Source organism: Bos taurus, chromosome 20, assembly GCF_002263795.3.
Source record: "Bos taurus isolate L1 Dominette 01449 registration number 42190680 breed Hereford chromosome 20, ARS-UCD2.0, whole genome shotgun sequence".
NCBI classification, from domain to species: Eukaryota; Metazoa; Chordata; class Mammalia; order Artiodactyla; family Bovidae; genus Bos; species Bos taurus.
Genome location: NC_037347.1, coordinates 38358485 through 38382252, shown reverse-complemented (window position 1 = coordinate 38382252; position 23768 = coordinate 38358485). Strand labels below are relative to the sequence as shown.

The window sequence follows — 23768 nt, the reverse complement described above, 5'->3', positions numbered from 1 at the left end:
AGAGAAGGAAGGGGTGGACTCCCGTCTCTGAGGCAGAAGAGGAGAGCAGACATTCAAGTGGCAGAAGTAATAGCAGATTCGGAGGCTGCACTGCTGCTGCTAAGTCGCGTCAGTCGTGTCCGACTCTGTGCGACCCCATAGACAGCAGCCCACCAGGCTCCTCTGTCTCTGGGATTCTCCAGGCAAGAATACTGGAGTGGGTTGCCATTTCCTTCTCCCGGAGGCTACACTGAGTCACCAGAAAAACCAGGAAAAGGCAGCCTGTGCTAGAACGGTTGCCATAGCAACAGACAGCTGTCTGAATGGGTAGCACCCAGGCCAGCTAGCACAAGCACCGTAAGAGTCTGCATCCCTTCTGGCCTTGACCCCGGAGCTCGCCCAGGAAGCAGCTCCCTGGGTTACTTCTCTTAAGAACTCTTTTGAAGTCCAAGGACACTGTGCAAGAATTCTCCCACAACCACTGCACAGCAGCGAAGAAACCAGGGTGGGGGCAGGTCTGTCACATGCCACACACACAAGCCTGCTCCTGGCTGGGAGTGAAGCATAGGAGCTTTTGGCATACAGGAGCCACCGCCTCCCCGATTCTTGCCTCCTCCTAGCTCTCACCATCCTGCCTCCAATTATCCTGCTGCCTCTCTGTGCCCTTTCCAACTGTGTTCTGGTTTCCTGGGCAACCTGATCCCAGGAAGTTAAAATGAGCCTGCTCAGAAACAATGCCTCTAACAGGTTAACAGGTCTGTGTTTACTCCCAAGACATTTAATCAGATCTCGATTTTTCCTTTCCAAATAAACAACTGGAAATCTCCCCAATGTTTCATTCTTCCTCACTGTATTCTTCCTTACATGCTGGTTTATTCAGTGTGGCACAGACCTCCTGTTTAAATCCACAGCTTCTTTGGGTAGTTTAAAAGAAGCTCGAGAGCCAAGCACTCATGAGCAGGCACTAGTCAATGTGAAACATCAAAGAAGTTGATGTTTGTTCATCCTGGCCTGTGGGATTCGGGGTTATGATATTGTAATTTAGTAAATTAGAAGCTTGAACTGCCCACGTTTTGAGAGTCTTGTTAAAGCATCTTGACAGGTGGGTTGAGGCCTTGGGGTTCAAATAACTTAAATGATCCTCCCATTCTGTTCTTTGATGCTTTGTTGACATTAGTCTGGAAGACTGACCTTCTGTTCTGCCTCTGAGATGTGGGGAACTAAACAGATTGAATGGTAGAAATGCACACTCAGGCACCATTCCAAGGACATGTTGCTGGGAGTCCTCAAGGGCTGCCTCTGAGAGTGTGACAAAGTGCTTGCCAGCCCCACAGTCTGCCTGCTGCTTAGACAATAATGTGACTCACACAGAGTTTTGATGCCTCTAATAATTGCTCATTCAGAAGCCCTGGCTTTTCTCCAAACCAGCATGTCTGGTTTTGTTCACCCATCCATATCCACAATCGCAGTCTGTTGGAGAGCGCCTCCTCCCGTGCACACCCTGCAGCCCCGCCAGGAGACTGAGCTGGCTCCTTGGGTTCTGATCTTGGCCTCCCTTCACTCCCTCCCTTCCCACCGAATCACTAAATCTATTCTGTCCAACCCCTTAAAGAGCAAAACTAGCAAATGCTTATAAAATATCTTCTGACCTAATAAGACCTAATGACATAATGCCATTTGAATGACATTCTTCATTCAGATGTTTAATTTGTTATTTTTTGGCTAAAATTTTAAAAAATCCATTTATCCCATGATGACAATATCAAGGGTTTGAGACTTTGGGCCCTCTCTAGTTCCAGAAATGATGAAGAGAGACCAGGTTCTTGCTCTTTAATTTTGGTATCGCCTGCTCATCCATCCCAGTTCATCATGTGCTCACCTACAGTTTCTGTCTGAATAGAAATTCATTCATTCTTCATACTATCAGCAAGACATTCTATGTCTCAACACTGTTCTTTTCACCACACTCAATGTTCTGTCTCTCCAGGGGATTATTGATGGGAAGCCAGTGTGATGATTCCCAAGCTTCCTGCTGCTGCTGCTCCTGCTAAGTCGCTTCAGTTGTGTCCAACTCTGTGTGACCCCATAGACGGCAGCCCACCAGGCTCCCCCGTCCCTGGGATTCTCCAGGCAAGAATACTGGAGTGGGTTGCCATTTCTTACTCCAATGCATGAAAGTGAAAAGTGAAAGTGAAGTCACTCAGTTGTGTCCGACTCCTAGCGACCCCATGGACTGCAGCCTACCAGGCTCCTCCATCCACGGGATTTTCCAAGCAAGAGTGCTGGAGTGGGGTGCCATTGCCTACTTCACCCAAGCTTCCTAGGTAGAGACAAAAAAGTCAGTTTCACATTTCTGCCAAGTAAATCAATATTGCAGTTGCTTAAAATGGAGAAGAAGCTAATTGGATAGGTAGACAGATAAACAAGGAAGAGTAGATAGAAAGATATGTTCAGTTCCAAGAACTTCAAGATTAGATTAAATTTCTAATTTAGCAAAGGATACAGAAACTCAACTAAAGCAAGGTAACCACACAGAACTAGGCCAAATGCAACCTATATCCATTGGACCACCCTCCACCCCTACACATCCTTCAGAGGGGCTTACAATGACCAGAGGCTTAATTCTGTGCCCTGGTATAGTGTTTTTACACATGGGGCTTCAGTGGCTGTTTGGAAAGAACTTGTATGATCTATGCACTTAACGCTTCTACTGAATTGAGTATGTACAGGCAATGGCACCCTCTTCTAATTTTAAGCCTAAATTAGCATTTTTCCTTCCTCAGAATAAAGGAGAACCAGCCCTCAGGTGTTCTATGATATCGGGCCAGTCAACATTCTGAAAACACTCATTTTTTCATGGCAAATCATTGAATATCTATTACCTCATCATTAGAAACACACACACACATTTATTACAATAAATATTATAAATACAAATCTACTGTAGAGAACTTGAAAAGTACAAAATAAAGTAAAAAGTAGTCACCTGTTTGACCAATCAGAGGTAGTAACTGCTGTCAGTTCTTTATCTGTTTCTCTTCATTTTCATTAATAAGTATTAGATATATAAGGAAATGAGGACCCTGGTGTGTTTATTTTTTGTATTTTGTTCCCTTTTGCACTTATCCCATGAGTGTTTTCTCACTGTCATTTTCACTATCATTCTAAGCTAAAATGCTCACAGCAGCACAGCATTCCATCACAGACCGATACTATCATCATTCCCTGTTGTTGGAATCATAGGTTTTCTATTTTTGCTGTTAAGTAACACAGAATGAACATCCGTATACAAAAGTCTTGGTGCACATGAATATTTCTTTAGAATCAGTTCCTAGATCAGTAATTACTGGGTCAAAAGGTAGGCAATATTTTTCAGGCTTTTGATACATAAGAAACTATGCTATGCTATGCTAAGTCACTTCAGTCGTGTCCGACTCTGTGCGACCCCATAGACAGCAGCCCACCAGGCTCCCCCGTCCCTGGGATTCTCCAGGCAAGAACACTGGAGTGGGTTTCCATTTCCTTCTCCAATGCATGAAAGTGAAAAGTGAAAGTGAAGTCACTCAGTCGTGTCCCACTCTTAGCGACCCCATGGACTGCAGCCTAACAGGCTCCTCCGTCCATGGGATTTTCCAAGCAAGAGTACTGGAGTGGGGTGCCATTGCCTTCTCTGATATCAGAAACAATTTACTCTTTCCCATGCTCAGAATGCCAGCATCTAAATTCATGGCTCTTGGCCAAGTTTCAAAGAGCAGCAATATGAATCCCAATCTGTCTGTATTCAATCTGTTTTCTATTTTACTTTCTGAATGCCTCATTGAATTTAACATCCAGTGTCCACACAAAGGCCCCAAAGTTTCTCAGAATTTATCAAACTTGAGAAATTAACCCGCCACAACCTCTAGACTGCAGTTTCCAAAGCAAATCCTGTCCAAAATCTAGATTCATGTGTAAAAGTTTGACAGAAGTCACACAATTCATTTCAGTGTTCTTTTATTGAGTAATACAATGTATCTGGGGCTTCCCAGGTGGCATTAGTGGTAAAGAACCTGACTGCAGGAGAGATGCAGGTTCTATCCCTGGATGGAGATCGCCTAGAGAAGGAAATGGCAGCTCACCCCAGTATTCTTGCCTGGAGAAGCCCATGGACAGGGGAGCCTGGTGGGCTGCAGTCCATAGGGTCACCAAGAATGGAACATGACTGAGGGGACTTAGTACAAGTACGCACTGTATATCTGAAAGAGTGATAAGCAAAAGCATGTATGAAAGTAAATAAAACTCACCCCACACTAAGGCCTCTGTCAAGTACCAGCAGAATTGGTCTAGAACTTTGACATGATTTCCAGTGCAGCCAGCATATTCTACTTCTTTTCTTTTTATTCTTTTTACTTTGTTATTTTTTATTGAAGTATAATTGATCTACAATGCTGTGTTAATTTCAGGCATACAGCAAAGTGATTCAGTTATACATACATATATATTTTTCAGATTCATTTCCCTCATAGGTTATTACAAAGTATTGAGTATACAGTAGGACATTGGTTATCCATTTTATAGATATATTCATGTGTATGTGTTAATTACAAATTCCTAATTTACCCTCCCCCACCCTTCCCAGTTGGTAACCACTTTTGCTGCTTCTTGAAGTTGTTTCTGAGTTGGAGAAGGAAGAAAGACTTGTCTTATTGTCTAGCAAATTCTATCTTTAGACTTTGTTTAGCTAGTCTGCGGTTGTTGCTCAGTAGCTAAGTCGTGTTCAGCTCTCTGCAACCCCACGGACTGCAGCATGCCAGTAGGCATTACCATCTCGAGGCATGAAAAGTTCAGGATGAAATTGGTGTTTTCTAAATATCTCTATTACTGGAAAGACTTCATCTTCTCTTTATTTAATTCCACAGACCTCTTCCTTTACTGATATGAGTCCCATTGAGGAATATCCTGAACTTGAGGACAACTTTATGAGTGAGGAAAGGGAATTACAAGAGGATGGGGAGGAAAAGGAAGAAGAAATCCCTGAAAATGCAAATACGGAAATGATTTCCATGCAAACATTACTCCAAGTGTTCCGAGGAGGAAATGAAGTACTGGACGCTAACAGATTTGCCAGCCACCAAAAGTTAGAGAACACTTATTTAGAGGTTGGTTGGATTCTTTCATTAAAGAGACAACCTATACCCACGAAAATTTCCATCAATTTTGAGTGTATGGTCGTAGAATTTCTCCTGAAATGTCTCAACGTGTAGAAATTATGATGATTCCTTTAGTAAATAAAATCATTTTTAGCATCATCAGGATCATAGATTTAATTAACTTATTTTTTTTTCTTTTTAAGAACTTCATAAAAGTGTTTCAGGACCTAGGTTCCAAGAACTTAGAGCCAATTGAAGTTGCTGTTCTTCTGAAGCATCCTTTTATTCAAGACCTGATTTCAAGTTATCCAGATTATAAGATCCCTGTGAGTATTACCCAAAGATCCTAATACAGTCTTTTTTAAAATTGTCATTATAATTTTATTTTATTTTTATTGGAGGATAATTGCTTTATAAATGTTGCATTGTTATATATATATAATATATAAATATATATGCATATATATATATATGTATATCCCTTCCCTTGTGAGCCTCCCTCCCCCCTCGCATCCCACCCCTCTAAGTCATCAGACAGCACCAGGCTGGGCTGTCTGTTATATAATAGCTTCCCACTGGCTATCTACTCTACGCATGATACACATATCTACACATGCATATGTCAATGCCACTTTCTCAATTTCTCCCACCCTCTCCTTCCCCCACTGTGTCCGCAAGTCCATTCTCTATGTCTGCGTCTCCATTTCTTCCCTGTAAATAGGTTCATCATTACTGTTTTTCTTGATTGTCTTAACGTGGTTGAATTCAGGTTCAGGGCTTGGTGGGATAAAACAAGCGTGGAGGAAGAGAAGGAGGGAAGAAGCTGGACTAGGCTAGACCAGGGTCTCGGGAAGCTAAGCTGGTAACAGCATCAGGCCAAAAAGGCCAGCCCTCAATACCGCAAGGCAGTGAGTTCAGGCAGAGTAGAAGTGACTATCAGTACACGGGTACCATGATAGTTAGCACTACCAGTTTATGCGTAATATGATTAGTACCACCAATAGGCCTGCCAATATTAGGGATAATACCATAGAGCTGCTCCACCAGGACTCTGAGGCCTTGAGTCTATCACAGAAGGCTGGAGGTAAATGGCAGCAAAAGCTGGATGGGTGGCTATATTCATGTTTTGCATTATTCCAGCCATCGAATGACCCTGGCCTCTGATTGAAGAGCATGGGGAATAGAATCCCCCTGCGCAAGAGAACAAAGGAGACCCTGATCCCCAGCCAAGCGCTGATTTATTCACCAAACTCTCATCACAGTACACATTGTTGCTGTAACTCATCCAGTGACCATGTTTCTGAAAGAAGGGATAAGGGTTCCATCAGAGAAACTGTTCAGGGTAGGAACATTGAGGACCAAACCCAGAGAGGCTGGACCAAGACAGCAGAATAAAGGAAGGAAGAGAGGAAGAGCTGGGGCTCAGAGCTCACACCATCACCTCGCACATCAACCACACATGCTGAATGTGCATCTACCTGGCAAGTGCCGGGTCCCCAACAGCTAGGGCTACGGAAGGCTGGGGGTGACCACCTTTCAGAATGTGGCAGGTTGCTACAACCTTCTCAGAAGCCTCACACACTTAATAGCATGCAGTCTCCCTATTTGGCTTCTGCTAATGGTTTATTGGACTACAGAGAGTTAGCTGAGTTTTTGATAAAAGCACTTTCACTTTGATAAGATGCAAGTGATCTAAAGCTGAGCACTGAAGAATTGATGCTTTTGAACTGTGGTATTGGAGAAGACTCTTGAGAGTCCCTTGGACTGCAAGGAGATCAAACCAGTCAGTCCTAAAGGAAATCAGTCCTGAATATTCATTGGAAGGACTGATGCTAAAGCTGAATTCTCTAATACTTTGGCCACCTGATGTGAAGAGCTGACTCATCAGAAAAGATCCTCATGCTGGGAAAGATTGAAGGCAGGAAGAGGATGACAGGGGATGAGATTGTTGGATGTCATCACCGACTTGATGGACATGAGTTTGAGCAAGCTCCGGGAGTTGGTGATGGACAGGGAAGCCTGGTGTACTGGAGTCCATGGAGTCGCAAAGAGTTGGACACCACTGAGCAACTGAACTGAACTGAAATGTTTCCTTATCTCTAACCATCGTTGTTGTTGTTGCTTAGTTGCTCAGTCATGCCCTACTCTTTTGTGACCCCATGGACTGTAGCCCACCAGGCTCCTCTGTCCGTGGGATTTCCCAGACATGAGTACTGGAGTGGGTTCCCCAGAGGATCTGCCCAACCCAGGGATCGAACCCGCGTGTCTCCTGCATTGGCAGATGGTTTCTTTACCACTGAGCCACCAGGGAAGCCCTCTTAACAATATCACATCATTATATCTTTACAATTAACCATCCTCTTTGTAAAATTATTTGGGTCTCTTTATTTAAACAGGCCCAAAATACTTGGATATGCGGTTGGCAATATTCCAAGTAATTGTCTCATACATCCCACAAACGTCTACTCTTCACAATGAAACCCATATGTCACAGGTTCCTTTTTAGCATCTTACACTCCTACTTTCACTCATAAAGACCAGCTTTCTTCCCCACTTAGGATGAGAATGGGATAAATCAGTGTCACCCTGGATTTAGTGGGAACAGCACACATCAGAACTAGACAAAGAGGTGGAGAGAGGTGGGTGAGTGGGTGCATGGTTGTCACAGGCAGGATGGGGGCAGTCCACCAATTGAGGGATATCCCTGCCTTTTCTGTCATCTGAGCAACCACCATTCTATGTGAGGTGGGTTCCAGAAGCCCATCTCTTTAGACTGCATTTCATCCTACACATTCTGTTCCACATTTCAGGGAAAAAAACCCCCCATTTTAAACCAGCAAAATAATTTTCAGCTCCTTAGAATAATGTGCAGTAGGGTTTACCTTATCTTACCAACAACAACTAGGACCCTAAAATGATTCCACCATCACTTCCTCCTATTATGGGAGAAGAACTCCCTGCAAAGTCAGGATGATTTGGGGAACATTTTTACTCTGGCCAGAATGTCTAACTATTACTGACTTTTGCAGAGACGATTCTATCTGGCACGTTCCTGAAGAAAAAACTCCCGCAATAGATGACTGACTGCCTTCGAAGATCAATCCCCTGAAGATGGATTCTGATCCTCAGGGAAAGCTGGAGTCAGCAGGGTTCTTATTACTTTGTGCATTTCTCTTATTTAGCAAGGAGTTTTATCAGCGTGCACCCCAGCTGAAATACTCCTGGCATTTTGAATAGCACAGGACCGACTCTGGCATGGCAGAACGTCTGACATTCTGAATTGCTGCTCACTATATTCCGGGAGCACCTTGATGCACTGATGACCAAAAAGATCTCTTCACGTTCCCCAAATCCTGCTTGGTGCACAGACCCCTTGGGTTGAGAGCACCTGCCCTCCCTCCCCCCACCCTCACCCCACAGCTGGAGCTTGTTCTGACCTCCAGCTTCAGAGTATGAATGTCACCTGACACCCTAATAGTAGAAAGAGAGCTTGTCAGTCTGTCTAGCTGTCCAGTGGTTCATTCCTTCATTGCCAGGGCGCTTCTGCAAAGTCAGCTTCTTCAACCCTCCCCCGTCCTGGTCCTTCATCTCTCCTCCCTGTCATCACTCCACCCTGGAATCTGAAGAGAGGACATTGAACCACCTGCTAGAATCTAGTCGGGGCACCGTTCCGACGAGAATTGAGCCTTTGACCTGAAAAACCTAAATGTGATGCTTGAAAAGGAAAGAGGTTCCCTTTCCAGTAAGATGCTCTATTCTCATTTTTACTAAGCAAATAAAGAAAAGGAAGAAAGGAAAAGAAAAAAAATCTCTGAAGACTTAGTTACTAACACTCTCATCCTGTCATCAATTTTTTTGCTCCAGATATCCATGTGCAAGTAAATAGATCACATTTTTAAAATGAACTTTAACCACAGTGATGTTGTTTGAAGATCTTTCAAGATAAGTAGAGCAAAAACTAGAGTGTGGTTTTTCGGGTTAAAATGTTGTTTGCTGTTATAAACAGTGGGAAGTAAAGGTTGTCACCCAACAGCCCTGTGTTTACAAGATTCGTGTTTGGAACTAGCAAACATTTTAAAATACATATGAAAAAGACCAGTTTGGGTAATTATTTTAATACGTGTTATTTTTTGCTCCTGGGGAGAGGTGGCCTGGCTTTGTGGTTAGGAGAGCAGACTCAGGAGCCATGTTGATTGGGTTCATAGCTACTGTGTGACCTTGGGCAAGTGACCCCGTGGTGCCTTGGTTTCTCTGTAAAATACGGTTAATTCTCAAACATGCCTCTCAAGGTCCTTGTACAGAGTAAATGACTTAAGCCATACAAAGTGCTCAGCTCCGTACTTGGTAGACAGAAAGCCCTCACTACCTAGTAGGGGCTTCCCTGGTGGCTCAGATGGTAAAGAATCTGCCTGCAATGCAGGAGACCTGGTTTGATTCCTGGGTCAGGAAGATCCCCTGGATCACTCCAGTATTCTTGCCTGGAGAATTCCATGGACAGAGGAGCCTGGCAGGCTATAGCCCATGGGATGGCAAAGAATCAGACACAACTGAGTGACTAACACTACAGAGTAATGTTTATTACTATTATTATTACTGCCAGCCTCTTGGTGGTTGCAGTGCATAAGAAATAATTCTGACCCATGCAAAATATTCACAGGTGAACTAAAAGCCGGCATTTCATCTGCCAAGTTCGGTGTCTGCTCTCTGGAAAGAAAGGAGACTTTCACTGCAGAGTGTCATGATGACAAGGGGTCCAAACCAAAGTCCCAGGAATCCACATGTGGTCAAATACAACTCAGAAGATCCATATTTTGTTTTGGATTTTATAGTTATTCAACTCAAGCTCATTTATTTAACTTCTTCTTTCACAGATTTTTATATAGAGAGGTTATTTTCAAGGAAGGTTCCTAAATTCTTAAGAAAATGCTTTGCTTAAATATAATAAGATCATTGAGGACACCGTCACTGGGTGGTTAGTGAAGAAAGTCAATTTCCTCCAATAAGTAGATTTACGCGTGTAAGTGGACATTGGATTTTCTGCACCAACTCACCAAAGGTAGTTTCTAGTGATGCACACATATGCTGCATAAAATGTGAGTCTCTTTTAACAAAACCTGTACATCCAGCAGATAGCCTTAATATCAAGGGTTCCATTCACTAGGAGATAAAAATAAATCTTTCAGTGTTAAAGTCAGAATGTCACAGGAGAATTTCTTAGAAACAAATGAGTCAGGACCTGAGTACATGAGGGCAAAGGACCTATAAATATAAATGTACCTGGAGGGGACACAGTCTTCAAGGTATCTGACTTTAAGATACACTCCAACCGCCTCTATTATGTTTATAACAAAATACAATGGCTGCTTCAGCGCTTTGCATTTTCGAGGCACCCATGCCAAACATTTCTAGACTCTCTCAGCCTTTTCTCCACTGTTACTTAAAATTATGGCCCTTGATTTCAGCCATAAATCTAGCCAAGACTGATTGAAATATCTAGAGCTTATAATTTTCCCCCATGCTATGGAGTGTCAAATAATCACAGGTCAACTCATTCCTTAATCCCCAAGTAAATAGTCACTAGTCAGCAATAGCTGTTACAAATAATATTCTCTGCAAAGAAGACCTGTCAGTAAGTACTGTGGAGGGTAGGACGAGAAAGGTCAATGGCAAGCAGCTGTTATTTTTCACTTAACTTGCCCAAGATTGCCCTTCAGCTGTGGGAGATCTATATTTTTAAAGAACAAGCTCCTTCAAGAAAATGATTCACTATGTTTCCTGGCAATGACTGATACAGCCATGTGGGTGTCACTCAGCAGGGCTCTGTTCAGATGCCGAACTAATTCATGTTTTCATGAGTAAAATGACTACAATCAAATAGAAACTTTTGGAACTCAGCTCTGAAGTAAAGAAACTTATATTCTTGAATAGTTCCCTAAAAAAAAAAAAAAACCTGGAAACTGAATAAATGTAATTTTACATTTTCGCCTTATGCTAGCTAGTACCCCTTCTATTCAGAAAACTAAGATCATGGCATCTGGTCCCATCACTTCATGGGAAATAGATGGGGGAACAGTGGAAACAGTGTCAGACTTTATTTTTCTAGGCTCCAAAATCACTACAGATGATGACTGCAGCCATGAAATTAAAAGACACTTACTCCTTGGAAGGAAAGTTATGACCAACCTAGATAGCATATTGAAAAACAGAGACATTACTTTGCCAACAAAGGTCCGTCTAGTCAAGGCTATGGTTTTTCCAGTGGTCATGTATGGATGTGAGAATTGGACTGGGAAGAAAGCTGAGCGCCGAAGAATTGATGCTTTTGAACTGTGGTGTTGGAGAAGACTCTTGAGAGTCCCTTGGACTGCAAGGAGATCCAACCAGTCCATCAGTCCTGGGTGTTCTTTGGAAAGACTGATGCTAAAGCTGAAACTCCAGTACTTTGGCCACCTCATGCGAAGAGTTGACTCATTGGAAAAGACCCTGATGCTGGGAGGGATTGGGGGCAGGAGGAGAAGGGGACGACAGAAGATGAGATGGCTGGGTGGCATCATCGACTCGATGGACATGAGTTTGAGTGAACTCCGGGAGTTGGTGACGGACAGGGATGCCTGGCGTGCTGCGATTCACGGGGTCGCAAAGAGTTGGACACGACTGAGCGACTGAACTGAACTGAACCCCTTCTATTAATACATTGTGATAATATCTTAAATTTATTTTATAAACATCTGTGATTTAAAATGTAGCATAGTTGGATATTTTAAGTGGACAAAAAACAGATCATTCTATCCCTAATATTAAAAAAAAAAAAAACGGGATAATTCCCTGCCTCAAAATAATCTGCTGTTCTAAAAGTCTACAAATCTGTAAACATGATTAATTTAGCATTAGAATTTTCCTTTAATAGAAGATGAGTATTGTTTTTTATTGATTAATAGGGAAATAATGTTTTGCCTTGCCCGTTTTGTGCCAAACTCTGTGTAATTGCCGGAGAAGGAAATGGCAACCCACTCCAGTATTTTTGCCTGGAGAATTTCATGGACAGAAGAGCCTGGTGGGCTACAGTCCAGGGGGTCACAAAGGAGTCACACATGACTTAGCAACTAAACAAGAACTGTGTAATTGCTTTTACAAATGTTATCTAATTAATCTAATAAGACATCTCTATTATTAGATCTTACTAGATGGGGAAATGAAGTCTCTAAGATCTTTGATATCTTTCCATTGGCAAAATTAATAAGTTGCAAGGCAGGATTCACACTAGAGAACAATTTTCTCAAAGGAAAAAATAAAAACTCACTGTTTAATCCTGCCACATATTGAAGCCCATATTATTAATAATCATTACTTCTAATTCATTTATTAAGAGTTGTAACTTCTCTTTGAATCTCTTCTCTTAGGATGTTAAGATAATTCTCCAAAGGAGTGAGCATGTACAAGGAAGTGATGAAGAGAGGTCTCCTTCAAGACTTACAGAGGAAAAGAAATGAAGGCACAGGAGTGGCAATGAATCTTCCAAACAACCCATGTAAACATGGTGTTTGTTGTATACATTGTCATTGTAAGTGAAGAAATGGCCCCTACCAGCCTATGAGGGGCACTGTAAAGGGAGTCCTCCTTCCTTAATTCAAAGAATATTCTGTAATAAACCTTAAATTTCTGAGCCAAAATCCAAAGTAAGAAGGAATGCATTCTGAAGTGATTCTGAAAACAGAAGACACCAAAACAGTATTTTCAAAAGTAAACAAGCACTTACGTCATGATGTGTCCCTGTGAGAAGTATCTGCATTAGGCAAATACATTAAAAATTCTCCCAAAGCTCAAATCAGGGCAGCATGGCTTCATACAGTTTGTATTAATAGTTCTTGCTCCGTAAAATCCCAAGGTGTGTCTCACCAGTCAAAGAAAAGGCTGTTGTCTCAGCTGCTGGTATAGTCACGATCCTGTTGTCTATGCATAGTCCTTAATTAATAGAATATGTGTCTTGTAGAGATTGATGTACAATGATAGTCTTTACTTGTGTAAATGAGTGAATCTAATTCAGTGATACTTATCTCAAGAAAGTGATTTTGTTTTGTTGTATTTTTTAGCTTTTTATTTTATTAATATATAGCCATTAACAATGTTGTGACAGTTTCAGGTGGACAGCAAAGGGACTCAGCCACACACACACATATATCTATTCTCCCCCAAAGTCCCCTCCTATCCAGGCTGCCACATCGAGCAGTGTTCCCTGTGCCATACAGAAGGACCATGTTGGTTATCCATTAAGCATAGCAGTGTGTACATGTCCATCCCAAACTCCCTAACTATCCCTTCCCCTCTGGCAACCATAAGTCTGTTCTCTAAGTCTGCAAGCCCGTTTCTGTTTTGTAAATAAGTTCATTTGTATCATTTCTTTTAGATTCCACATATAACAGACGTCATACAGTATTTCTCCTTCTCTGTCTGACTTACTTCACTCAGTGTGACAACCTCTGCTGCTGCTGCTAAGTCACTTCAGTCGTGTCTGACTCTGTGCGACCCCATAGACGGCAGCCCACTAGGCTCCCCCATCCCTGGGATTCTCCAGGCAAGAACACTGGAGTGGGCCGCCATTTCCTTCTCCAATGCAAGAAAGTGAAAAGTGAAAGGGAAGTTGCTCAGTCGTGTCTGACTCTTAGCGACCCCATGGACTGGAGCCTACCAGGCTCTTCCGTCCATGGGATTTTCCAGGCAAGAGTACTGGAGTGGGGTGCCATTGCCTTCTCCAGGTCCATCCATATTTCCGCAAAGTGAACAATAATGCTCTTTTCAGTGGCTGTGCCTCTTTGAAACCCTTCTGGGTCCCCTCACTGGCTACTTCTTCTGAGAATCTTTGCTGGACCTCACGCACACCTCTTCTATTCAGCCCCTAAGAGTTGAAGGCCCCAGCCCTCAGCCTCCTCTATCCACAGCCGATTCCTGGAAGACTCATCCTTTTCCAAGACTTTATGAGGCCAAAGTTGAAATTTCTATTCCCATCTTCTTTCCCCGAAATCCAAACTTCTAGAGAGAAGTTTGCTGTGGACTTGATTACCACCTGGATGGCTTATCATCATCACAGACTCAACATATCCAAGCCAAGGAGAGGGAGCCTTCAAGTCACCCCATTGCTCTAACCTTCTATTAGAGTCCCATGTCGTGCAGAGGTTCATCCAGGTCCTCACCTGGATCTTACCCCTTGCTGCCTCTCTGATCTCATTTCCCACTATTCTCCCCGCAGCTCACTCTTCATAAGCAACAAGTATGCATTGTTTATTTTGGAACACAGAGGACACATGCCTACCTCAAGGCCTTTGCACTTGCTTTTCTCTCTGCCTGGAGTGATTTTCTCCCAAATATCTTCATGGCTTGTCCCAGTTTCCTTCAGGCCTTTGTTCAAATGACACTTTGTCAGTAAGGCCTTCCCTCAACACATAATACAAAATAGAAATAACCTACCATCCCCATACATCTCAAACCCACTTTAATTTTTTTTTTCCATTGCGCTTATCAACAACTGATAAATTGTATGTTTACTCTTGTTTGTCTATCACTCCACTAGGTTTAAGTTCCATGAAATCAGGGATGTTGTGAATTTTCTTTATTGCTATGTTCCCGAACCTAAGACTAAAAGCATAGCCAACTTTAAGTTGCATTAGAATACACTTGTGCAGAATGTGTAGGCAGATCACATCTTGACTGGTCACTAAAACTGAGTGATTCAAAGACGATTTCAATTACCAGTGAGAATGGTATTCTATTTCTGGAGAGTGACACATTGCCTAAATCTGCTTCTTGTCAGTTCCATTCCCAGAACCCTTGCCTTCAGGATTATGGGGGTAGGGGTGGTGATACAGAAGATTGGGAGGTGGAGAGGAAACCCAGCTAAAGATTTCACAATTTCAATTTAGTTGGTTCAAATGTAGTTCTAGTTATTCTAGAGAAGGAAATGGAAGAGTATCCGCAAATAGGATTCAAACAAATAACATATTGTGACAAGGATGCAGGCAGTCAACTAATCCACTTTTTATTAAAGATTGAACTAGACAAGGCAACATTATATGGCAATGGAAAGAAATGAAAAGCAGAGACAATGGCTCTGTAGCAATTCCTTGTTTATTTCCTTATAATTTCTTGCCGTAATAATGTTCTTGCACAGTGTGAAGGAGGAAATGGCAGAATTCCCCTCCTGAGGCCCATTATCTCATCTAAACAGTGGGAGAGCAACCCCCACAAAGGTCTCCCAGGTTGGCATTTGCCGCCATGTGAGACTCCGATCATCATCAGGATTGAGCGGACCTGGGGGAGGAAGATGACCTAGAGATGAATGTAAACAGAGCTCTTGCATTGTGCAGGTTCCAGAGCAGGCAAGGGCGGAACTCCACACTCAAACCAGAGGCTGCATGGGATTCTGCCAGAATGTTCCAGGAGTTCTTCTCCCCGAGGGCCTTTCAGGTCTCATAATTCTAGTGAATGCCCAACCATCTTCAAACCATCTGGTATCGCTTTTGCCTTCCACATCACCATGTTCCCCAGCTATTGCTTTCCTGAGGTGTCTCTGAAGTCTCTGATCTGGGTTGCTCTCTTCTGGATACACCACCATGGCATCCCTCTTAATCCACCCCAGAGTGTCAAACCCATTGTGTATGGATGTGCACGCGCACACACACACACACACATACACACACTCACACTCATACTCACACACACACACACTCACACATACTCACACACACACACACACACACACACGCCAGGAGTCTGTGATAACCAAAAGAAACTGATGACTTAAATTTACAAGTAACTAAAACTTCTAAGTCCTTGTTTCATGTGCTTTAATCACCTTTTCACTTATCTTAACAGAGCCCACATTTAAAAAAAAAAAGCTAAAGTACAGGTATTTTCACATAACCCTATTAAATTCATCTCTAACATATGCTCTTGTATTCTGTTGTCAAGGTGTTAGAAGATGGTTTCCAATGTAATCCTACCATATAGTACAAGGATATTGTCCACTTAAAAGGTGACATAATGTGTCCTGGTCTCGGGACCCTGAGGCAGTAAGGCTCTTCACTCTCCCTCCTTGGAAACTCATGGTTTTTCATCTGCCCTGGTGTTTCGTCTGCCCTCTCCCATGATAGAACCTGTGCTCCCCTGCAAGTCCTCATCTAATTCAAAACTAAAGAGTTCATTTGATTTTAAATCTCCCAAAGGAGGCTGTCCATTTCAGGACTCTGGACATTCAACCCAAACACCAGTCTTGAAAAGCCAGCCTTTAAGAAGCCATCTGTCACATGATGAACAGCTGAGCCAACCTTTCTACCAGACAATGGTTCTGATGTACATCACTGCACTTTTGCTGTAAGTTAGATGACAAAATCCAGGGATCACCCATTTTAAAACTGTCTAAAAAAATAATGTTATAGCATTTCCTATGAAAAGGAAGGGAGGCTGATGCTGTTCTCTTCTAAAATAAATATTGCACTAGTGATATCTCAGTGAAGGGATCAGCTGGGCAAAAGATGGTAAAGGAAGCAGAATGACTGTTAACCTATGGTAGAAGCATAAAATGCCTCCTTCACCACTTCCATTGGTTTCCACACATCTAACATGAATGATGGCAGAGAAGCTGGGGAAGTGCACTACTTAACCATAGTTTCTATTCTCTTTCTTCCCCTGATTGGATAGCTTCCTCTTTCTTGCCTAGCTGTCCATGTCCACTTATTTCAAAGATCCATTCCCTTCTCTTTACAAAAAATTGGTATTTTAGATTAATTAATGGGAAAAACATGAAAGGGGACTACCATTTCTTACAAATTATAGGTCAAGGAGGTATTGGCATGGCCTGAAATAGCTACTTCCAGGATCATTTCCTGCCAACATAAGACTGGCCTCCTTGGATGCTCATGCCACCCAGGCCCACCTTCTCTCCATCCTCATCCAACTCACCCACCAAACTGTCACCCTCTTCAGTATCTACATTTATACTATCTCCTCTTTTTTGGCTCTAAATAATACTCTGTCCTCCAACTCTCGCTCCTATGAGATGAATCTGAGTCTTATCCTAGTTGCTCTCCTCTGGATAAGAATGTGGCATTTTACAGGGTTATCCGTGACATCTTCATGATATCCTTGGGAACAAGGCAAACAAATAAGGACTGAATGACAAGTGAATGTGTGATGGTGGAGTGAGTTTAGTGAACACAGAAGATTCATAACGTGAATTATTCATTTTCCCTCTCCCTCAGTGGACTGGGACTAGTTAGATACAGGAGAAACTGACCATGTCTGTCTTACTCACTTCTGTGATACAAACCTTCAACAAAGAAATCAAAGAGAGAGAGAATTCATATGAATTATACTTGTGGTTGGCACAATGTTTGAAGAAATTTGAGTTAAATAATGCTTAATACGCTTCCTTGATGGCTCAGTGGGTGAAGAATCTGCCTAAAATACAGGAGATGTGAGTTTGATCCCTGGGTCAGGAAGCTCCCCTGGAGAAGGCCATGGCAACCCACTCCAGTATCCTTGCCTGAAAAATCCCACGGACAGAGTAGCCCAGCAGGCTATAGTCCAAAGAGTTGCAAAGAGTAGGACGTGACTGAGCATACCCACACACATACATGTTTAATAAGAAAAAGAGGAGCCAATAACAAAATTAGAAGATCAATAATGGTAACAATAGATAATAATGGCTAATATTATTATTGAAAATTTTCTGTGAGTCAGGCACAGTGATGAATGCTTTACAGGCAATATCTTACTTAGTCTCATAACTGTGAAGTAAGTACTCTTAAGATGGACATTTATACATAATGAAAATAACAGCTAGAGAGATCCTATAACTTTCCCAAAGTCACAAGCTTGTAAATTATAGATTAGGAACCCAGTAAGAACCCCCAAAGCCATTGTCTTACCTAGTTTGCTCAACTGGAGTACAAACATCCAATTGCACAAGCCCAAGATAGAGGAAGTATGACCTATCAGTGTTTAAAAATAAAAAGCAGAAGGTTTTTAGTCAAAGTAAATTGAATCTAATTTGCTGTGTGATGAGTCCCCCAAATAATCTGGTGTCCACAGAGCATCAGTGGTAGGAAGGCAGATGCTGATTTTCCTCTGATCAGATCTGGTTAGACCTCACCTGCAATTCTGTGTAGAGTTTGTAGCCACACACTTGAATACATGCACCATTTATTTGTGCAGAGGAACTGATACATATGCTCAGAAGGGAGGAAATTCAAAGCCCTATAGCTTTAGCCTTAAGTAGAAAAGCTTCCAATGTAAGGGACAAAGGAGCCATCTCCAAACTATTTGAAAAGCTGTCCAGCTGAGGTAGCTTTTCTGTGGTCCCCAGGATGGGTCAATACTAGTGGCAGATTGCAGCTGACAATGAGAAACTACAAGCTCCGTATTACAAGAAGTGTTGGCAGATGAAGGGCACCAAGAAGCAGGGAAGTTGACGGCTGTGACAGGAACTTAGAATTTGACCCCTTTGACCTACCCTGACTGCAATTCTCTTTCTACTGAATCAGGTCCTCAGCTCTACTACCCCAATTTCCATCTCCCAGAAGGATGACTCCCATTCTCAGAACTGGGGCTCCATCCTTCCCTTCTCATTCTCCTCCTGCTACCTATCACTTCTTACAAACATCTCTCACATCTCTCCTTTCCTTTCAATGCCCACTCACCACCCTATTTCAAAATCCCTCCAAATCATTCTTCTAGACTCTAGAAATAGCATTCATTTGACCCCCTATTTTCATATCTTCTCCCAAAGCCTCCATCATTCAAACCAGCCTCTACATAATTCCCAAAATAATCTTCCTGAATCCTTACTTAAGCACATCTCATTTTTGCTGAAAAACCTTCCCCCTGACTCCTTACTTGCTTGCTAAGTTGCTTCAGTCGTGTCCGACTCTGTGCGACCCCATAGATGGCAGCCCAGCAGGCTCCCCCATCCCTGAGATTCTCCAGGCAAGAACACTGGAGTGGGTTGCCATTTCCTTCTCCAATGCATGAAAGTGAAAAGTGAAAGTGAAGTTGCTCAGTCGTGTCCCACTCTTATCGACCCCATGGACTGCAGCCCACCAGGCTCCTCCATACATGGGATTTTCCAGGCAAGAGTACTGGAGTGGGGTGCCATCGCCTTCTCTGCGATGTTATTCCACACTTCTTAGGATGTTATTTAGAGTCTGATTCTATCTCTCTATGCTTATCATCTTTTTCTACTCAATTTTACACAGCTTCCCTCAACATTTCTCATACTTATTAATATGAGATAATAAATATTAGATACTCAATAAATATGAAACGGATTAATGAATGACAAGGAATGTCTCCTTTAACAGAAATTCTAGCAAGTGGAGAGTAACTTTTTACAGTAAAGATATTCCCATAATCTTGCTTGGATGCATGCTCAGTCATGTCTGACTCTTGGCGACCCCATGGACAGTAGCCCACCAGGCTCCTTTCTCCAGGCAAAAATACTTGACTAGGTTGCCATTTTCCTCCTCCAGGGTATCTTCCAGACCCAGGGATCGAATTCACATCTCTTGGACCTTCTGCATTGGCAGGTGGATTCTGGACCATTGCACCACCTAGGAAGCCCTCCTATAATCTTATATGCTCCATATTCTAGATCTGTGGAGAGAACCTATTTCATCTTGTCAGTATTATTTGTGTGTGTGTGTGTGTGTGTGTGTGTGTGTGTAATAGGAGGCTCACTTTCCTCTTCAAGTGGCCCCCTGCAGCTCTGGAGAAGGGAGGCTGCCTGACATCAGGGTACATCTGCTAGAGGCCGAAGGACTCTGGAAACTAATGAGAGCCAGGACTTCTATTACAGTCAGCTCCTTTTAGCACTGGGAGCCTAGTCTAACTCCAAGCACATCAGCCCAGCAACCCCCGCCATCTGGGCTCCTTCCGGCCCCTCCCCCATTCCTACTCCTTTTTTTCTCTAAACAAAAGACTTCCTACATCCAACACCTTTTGCACCTTATTCTGTCTCCTCTTCTACTTTGCTGGCAAACTGGACTTACTAACAAATTTACATTGCCTGTTGGAACAGCTTCTTCTGCCTCCAAAGTTTTCTCCGCATAGACGTAGAGCATCCTCCATTGCTCAAGGCATCACCAGAGAGTCTGTTGCGCCAGGCTAAACAAATCTACAAGCACACTCCCTGTCAGATTCTTGTCAGAAGGACAGAGTGAAATCTTGTTTTTGAGTGAGCGTCAAAACAAATCTGGAAAAAGATGCCACTAGCGTCTTGTGGCCACAGTTCAAAGCCCCAGAAGGGCCGCACAGGGCTCAAAGCAGCACCCCGAGCTCTTGAGCACCAAGCACAGGCAGTTGTGTCTTTGCTCACTTCATGCTAACCGCAGGGAGACAGCAACACTGAGCTCTGTCTGAAGCAGCTTCACCTGGCTGTGCCCCCACAAACCAGGCTGAAACCACAGCATCCTTGTGCTCTGCATAGGGCAAACCGAGCCATGCCCTCCCGCGGGCGAGGGCTGAGTCTTCTCCCACCCATGTCGCCACCGTTTGAGCCCCTTTCATGGTAAAGCTCCTGTAAATCAAGGAGAGGCTTTGCCACCAGGCTCCTTGCACAAGTGTCTGCAGGAAGAGTGCCCCAAATAGGAAGCCATCTCCTAACTTCTCACTCTCCAGGAGAACTTCACATCTCCTTTCTGAATGGAGTGACTCTAAATATATGCTGCTCTCATTTCTTTCAGAGCGTGACTTCCTCCAAGCTGATAACCATGTTTCTGAATATTGCATTTTCCTAAGGTAGGTGGGAAAGACAGCAAGCTGGTAGTAATAAGTACTTCTTGGGTATTTGACATGTGCCAGCCACTCTTCTAAGCACTTTCTAAGAATTAACTCAATTCTCTTCTATAGGTAACCTTATAAAATAGATATGTACCTATCCTCATTATAAAACAGGAGAAATAAAGGGCAAAGAGGGGAAGGAGCTCACAGAACTCGCATTGCTAAGAGGCTAGGATTCCTACCTGGCAGGGAAGGAATCAGTTTTCAGGGTCTTTGCCCTTGACCCTTGGACCACACTACTTTTCTGCCATGTGTGGGTCAGGTAGAGGCAACACAAGGTATGAACACGGGTGTCAAATTCCCAGTGGTCCCCTCAGCTAAGAACTGGTGTCTTCAGCCCTCTGCCCTTTGAGCATCGCCTCCCTACAAACAGAACTTGGCCATCAGGGGACTTGGCTTATGAAATCTGACACCATTGACCTAGATACCTGACTTTTTTGTGGCCACCTGGCTTGTCTTGCCTGTGTTTGAATTTTCTCTGTCCTTCCCCGCCCCACCATTTAGATTCCATATTTCTGACCACAGTATCTTTCTATCTGACACTTGACCTGGACTTGTGTGTTCCACTCATCAGCTAGCCCCGCAGCTCAGCAAGAGGGTGAAAACCCTCCGTCCTGACAAACACTGAGGGCAGAGGGACGGGTCAGCTCAGTTCAGTCACTCAGTTGTGTCTGACTCTGCAACTCCATGGACTGCAGCATGCCAAGCTTCCCTGTCCATCAGCAACTCCCAGAGCTTGCTCAAACTCAAGTGCATCCGGTCGGTGATGCCATCCAACTGCCATCAGAGCGACAGGTAAATCCCCCAAACACACCTCCCAACCTAAACTCCACTGAAGAGGAGTCATGATAAGCCAAGCTGCTTCTGTCGGCCTAGGCGCTTAATGTAACAGCCCAGTGAAGGAGCATGGGCTTTCGGGGAACTTCTCCAATTTTTTTATTATGTGTTTATGAGATGATTTCACATGACAGTGCAGGGTGCAATCACAAATGCCCGAGGGACTTGGCAGGTATCTAAAAAGTACGTCAACAGAATTTTTTGAAAGTGGCTTCTTAGTCTACCTTTAATGTTCCCGCTTTTCAAAGACAGCCCAGGGTAGATTTCACTTGTCTCTTAATTCTACTACAAGGAAACAGAGCACAAGTACTGTGAAGTCTCATCCTCAGTGCTGGAGAGCCCACGGGGCACGGTGAGGACGGTCACACCCTAACTGCCTGCAACCACATGCCCCCTGGCTGTGCCATGGGAAGGCAGGAATTCCGATCCGAATGCAAAATCTCTTGCATTGTAAATATTGACTGTTAATTCAAATAGTTTAAAACATTGTGTGGGCCAATTTTGTATAAGCTGAATGATTACCCTCATGAGCCATGTGTGTGGTCCGTGGCCTCAGCTTTCCACCATCAGAATTCCTAGAGGTAGTCTCTTCAAGCGCATCAGAGGATTGGTTGTGGCAGCAAGAATGGAGGTTGCTGCCAAACTCAATGCTTCACAGTTTCCATTAAACCCTACACCCAGGGCCACCACTAACTCGTGACAGCACCTTCATCTGACTCTCCACCAGGCACCATGCAGGAGACATCCCTTCCTGCAGCCTGACACAGCTTCATGGCAGGCCTAGTTCAGGGCTAATAGAGCCCAGGCCCCATTCTCTCTCAGCTGGTTGCATTTTCACAGTGCAGAAACTGCCCAACCATACACAGCCGCCTTGACACAGTCCCACCCAGCTTGTGTGGACACTCCAACCATGTGGATGAAAAGATAAAATAATCTGAAGGAGGAAGACAGTAAGTGACCAAGGTTCTCCAGCTGGTCCTTCTGCAAGTCCTGAGCTAGGCATGCAGGGCTAGACTGAGATCAGAGGTACAACCCTCTCTGCAGCCCATCTTCTTATTGCCTGCATCTCCTATCCATGCTAGACATGGAATGGTGGAAGAGAAACATGCATGAGATAGATGAGGCGGAGCCTTGAAGAGACCTGGAGGTGGTGAACTAGGGCAGGTCTGAGAAAAAGCACACAAAGCCTCCAGCCATCTTCCCCAGCATTTGCCCACAAGTTCTTTTGATTAGGGGGTGGTTTAGCCATGCACCTCTTACCTAACTCTCAACTTCACCTGCAAGACTAAATCTAGATGGAAGAACCAATACCGCTTCCTGTCGCCACCCCTCCCCCTATGTCTAGGAACAGGCAAGGCCACTGAAGTGGTGACTACTACAATGCAGGTATCAATTGTGATCACACTGTCGTTCCGGAAACCACAGCTTGTGGGTCTCTCCTGAAACTGGCTGCAGACTCACTTTGTAAGGCACCCCCTTCTTTTCACAGAAATTCCCAAAGACAGAAGAGCAGGGTCAGATGTATTCTCCATGCCCACCATGTCAGCCTGTCCCCTTTTATTGCCACCACCTTCACTCTTTGAGGAAATTAAATAATACTGTATAAAAATAAAACTTGTGCTTTGAAAAGCTCATTATGAATTTTAGGGGCGCTGTGGGCAAAGGTACTCCCCCATTCTCCTCCCATCCTCTGGTTCCTCACCTCCACCCCAGCACCCACGCATCCACCCACCAACACCAAACATCCCCACCACTGAGCTGAACATGCAGCAGCAGCTCTGAAGCACCATGGGCCCGGAGGACGGAGCACAATCTCTTCTCCCTGAGCTTCTCTGTGAGGCAGTGAGGCAGTTCTCTCCCACACAGGATGGAACATCACCACTTCCATGCTAGAGAGGGCAAGAGAAGTGGCTGAAGAGTAGGAAGAACTGGCCTTCCCATGGAACCCAGAACTGAACAGCTGGATGGCCCCCTATCCCAGAAGCTCCTAGAGAA

At 43.7% G+C, this 23768-nt stretch overlaps 1 protein-coding gene across 3 annotated transcripts in view; it reads left to right on the top strand.

Annotated features, from left to right (window-relative positions):
* SPEF2 (sperm flagellar 2) overlaps positions 1-12778 on the top strand; it is a 202549-nt gene extending 189771 nt beyond the window's left edge. For 2 of the 3 annotated variants that reach the window (XM_059878899.1, XM_002696381.6), the window contains 3 exons: positions 4878-5117; positions 5312-5434; positions 12509-12778. In XM_059878899.1, the coding sequence (XP_059734882.1) occupies positions 4878-5117; positions 5312-5434; positions 12509-12598 (453 nt within the window). In that variant the 3' untranslated portion in view covers positions 12599-12778. Of the gene's footprint in view, positions 1-4877; positions 5118-5311; positions 5435-8137; positions 12477-12508 lie in introns of those variants that run through there. The other variant, XM_010816825.4, reaches the window with a different exon arrangement.
* Positions 12779-23768: the final 10990 nt, after the last annotated feature.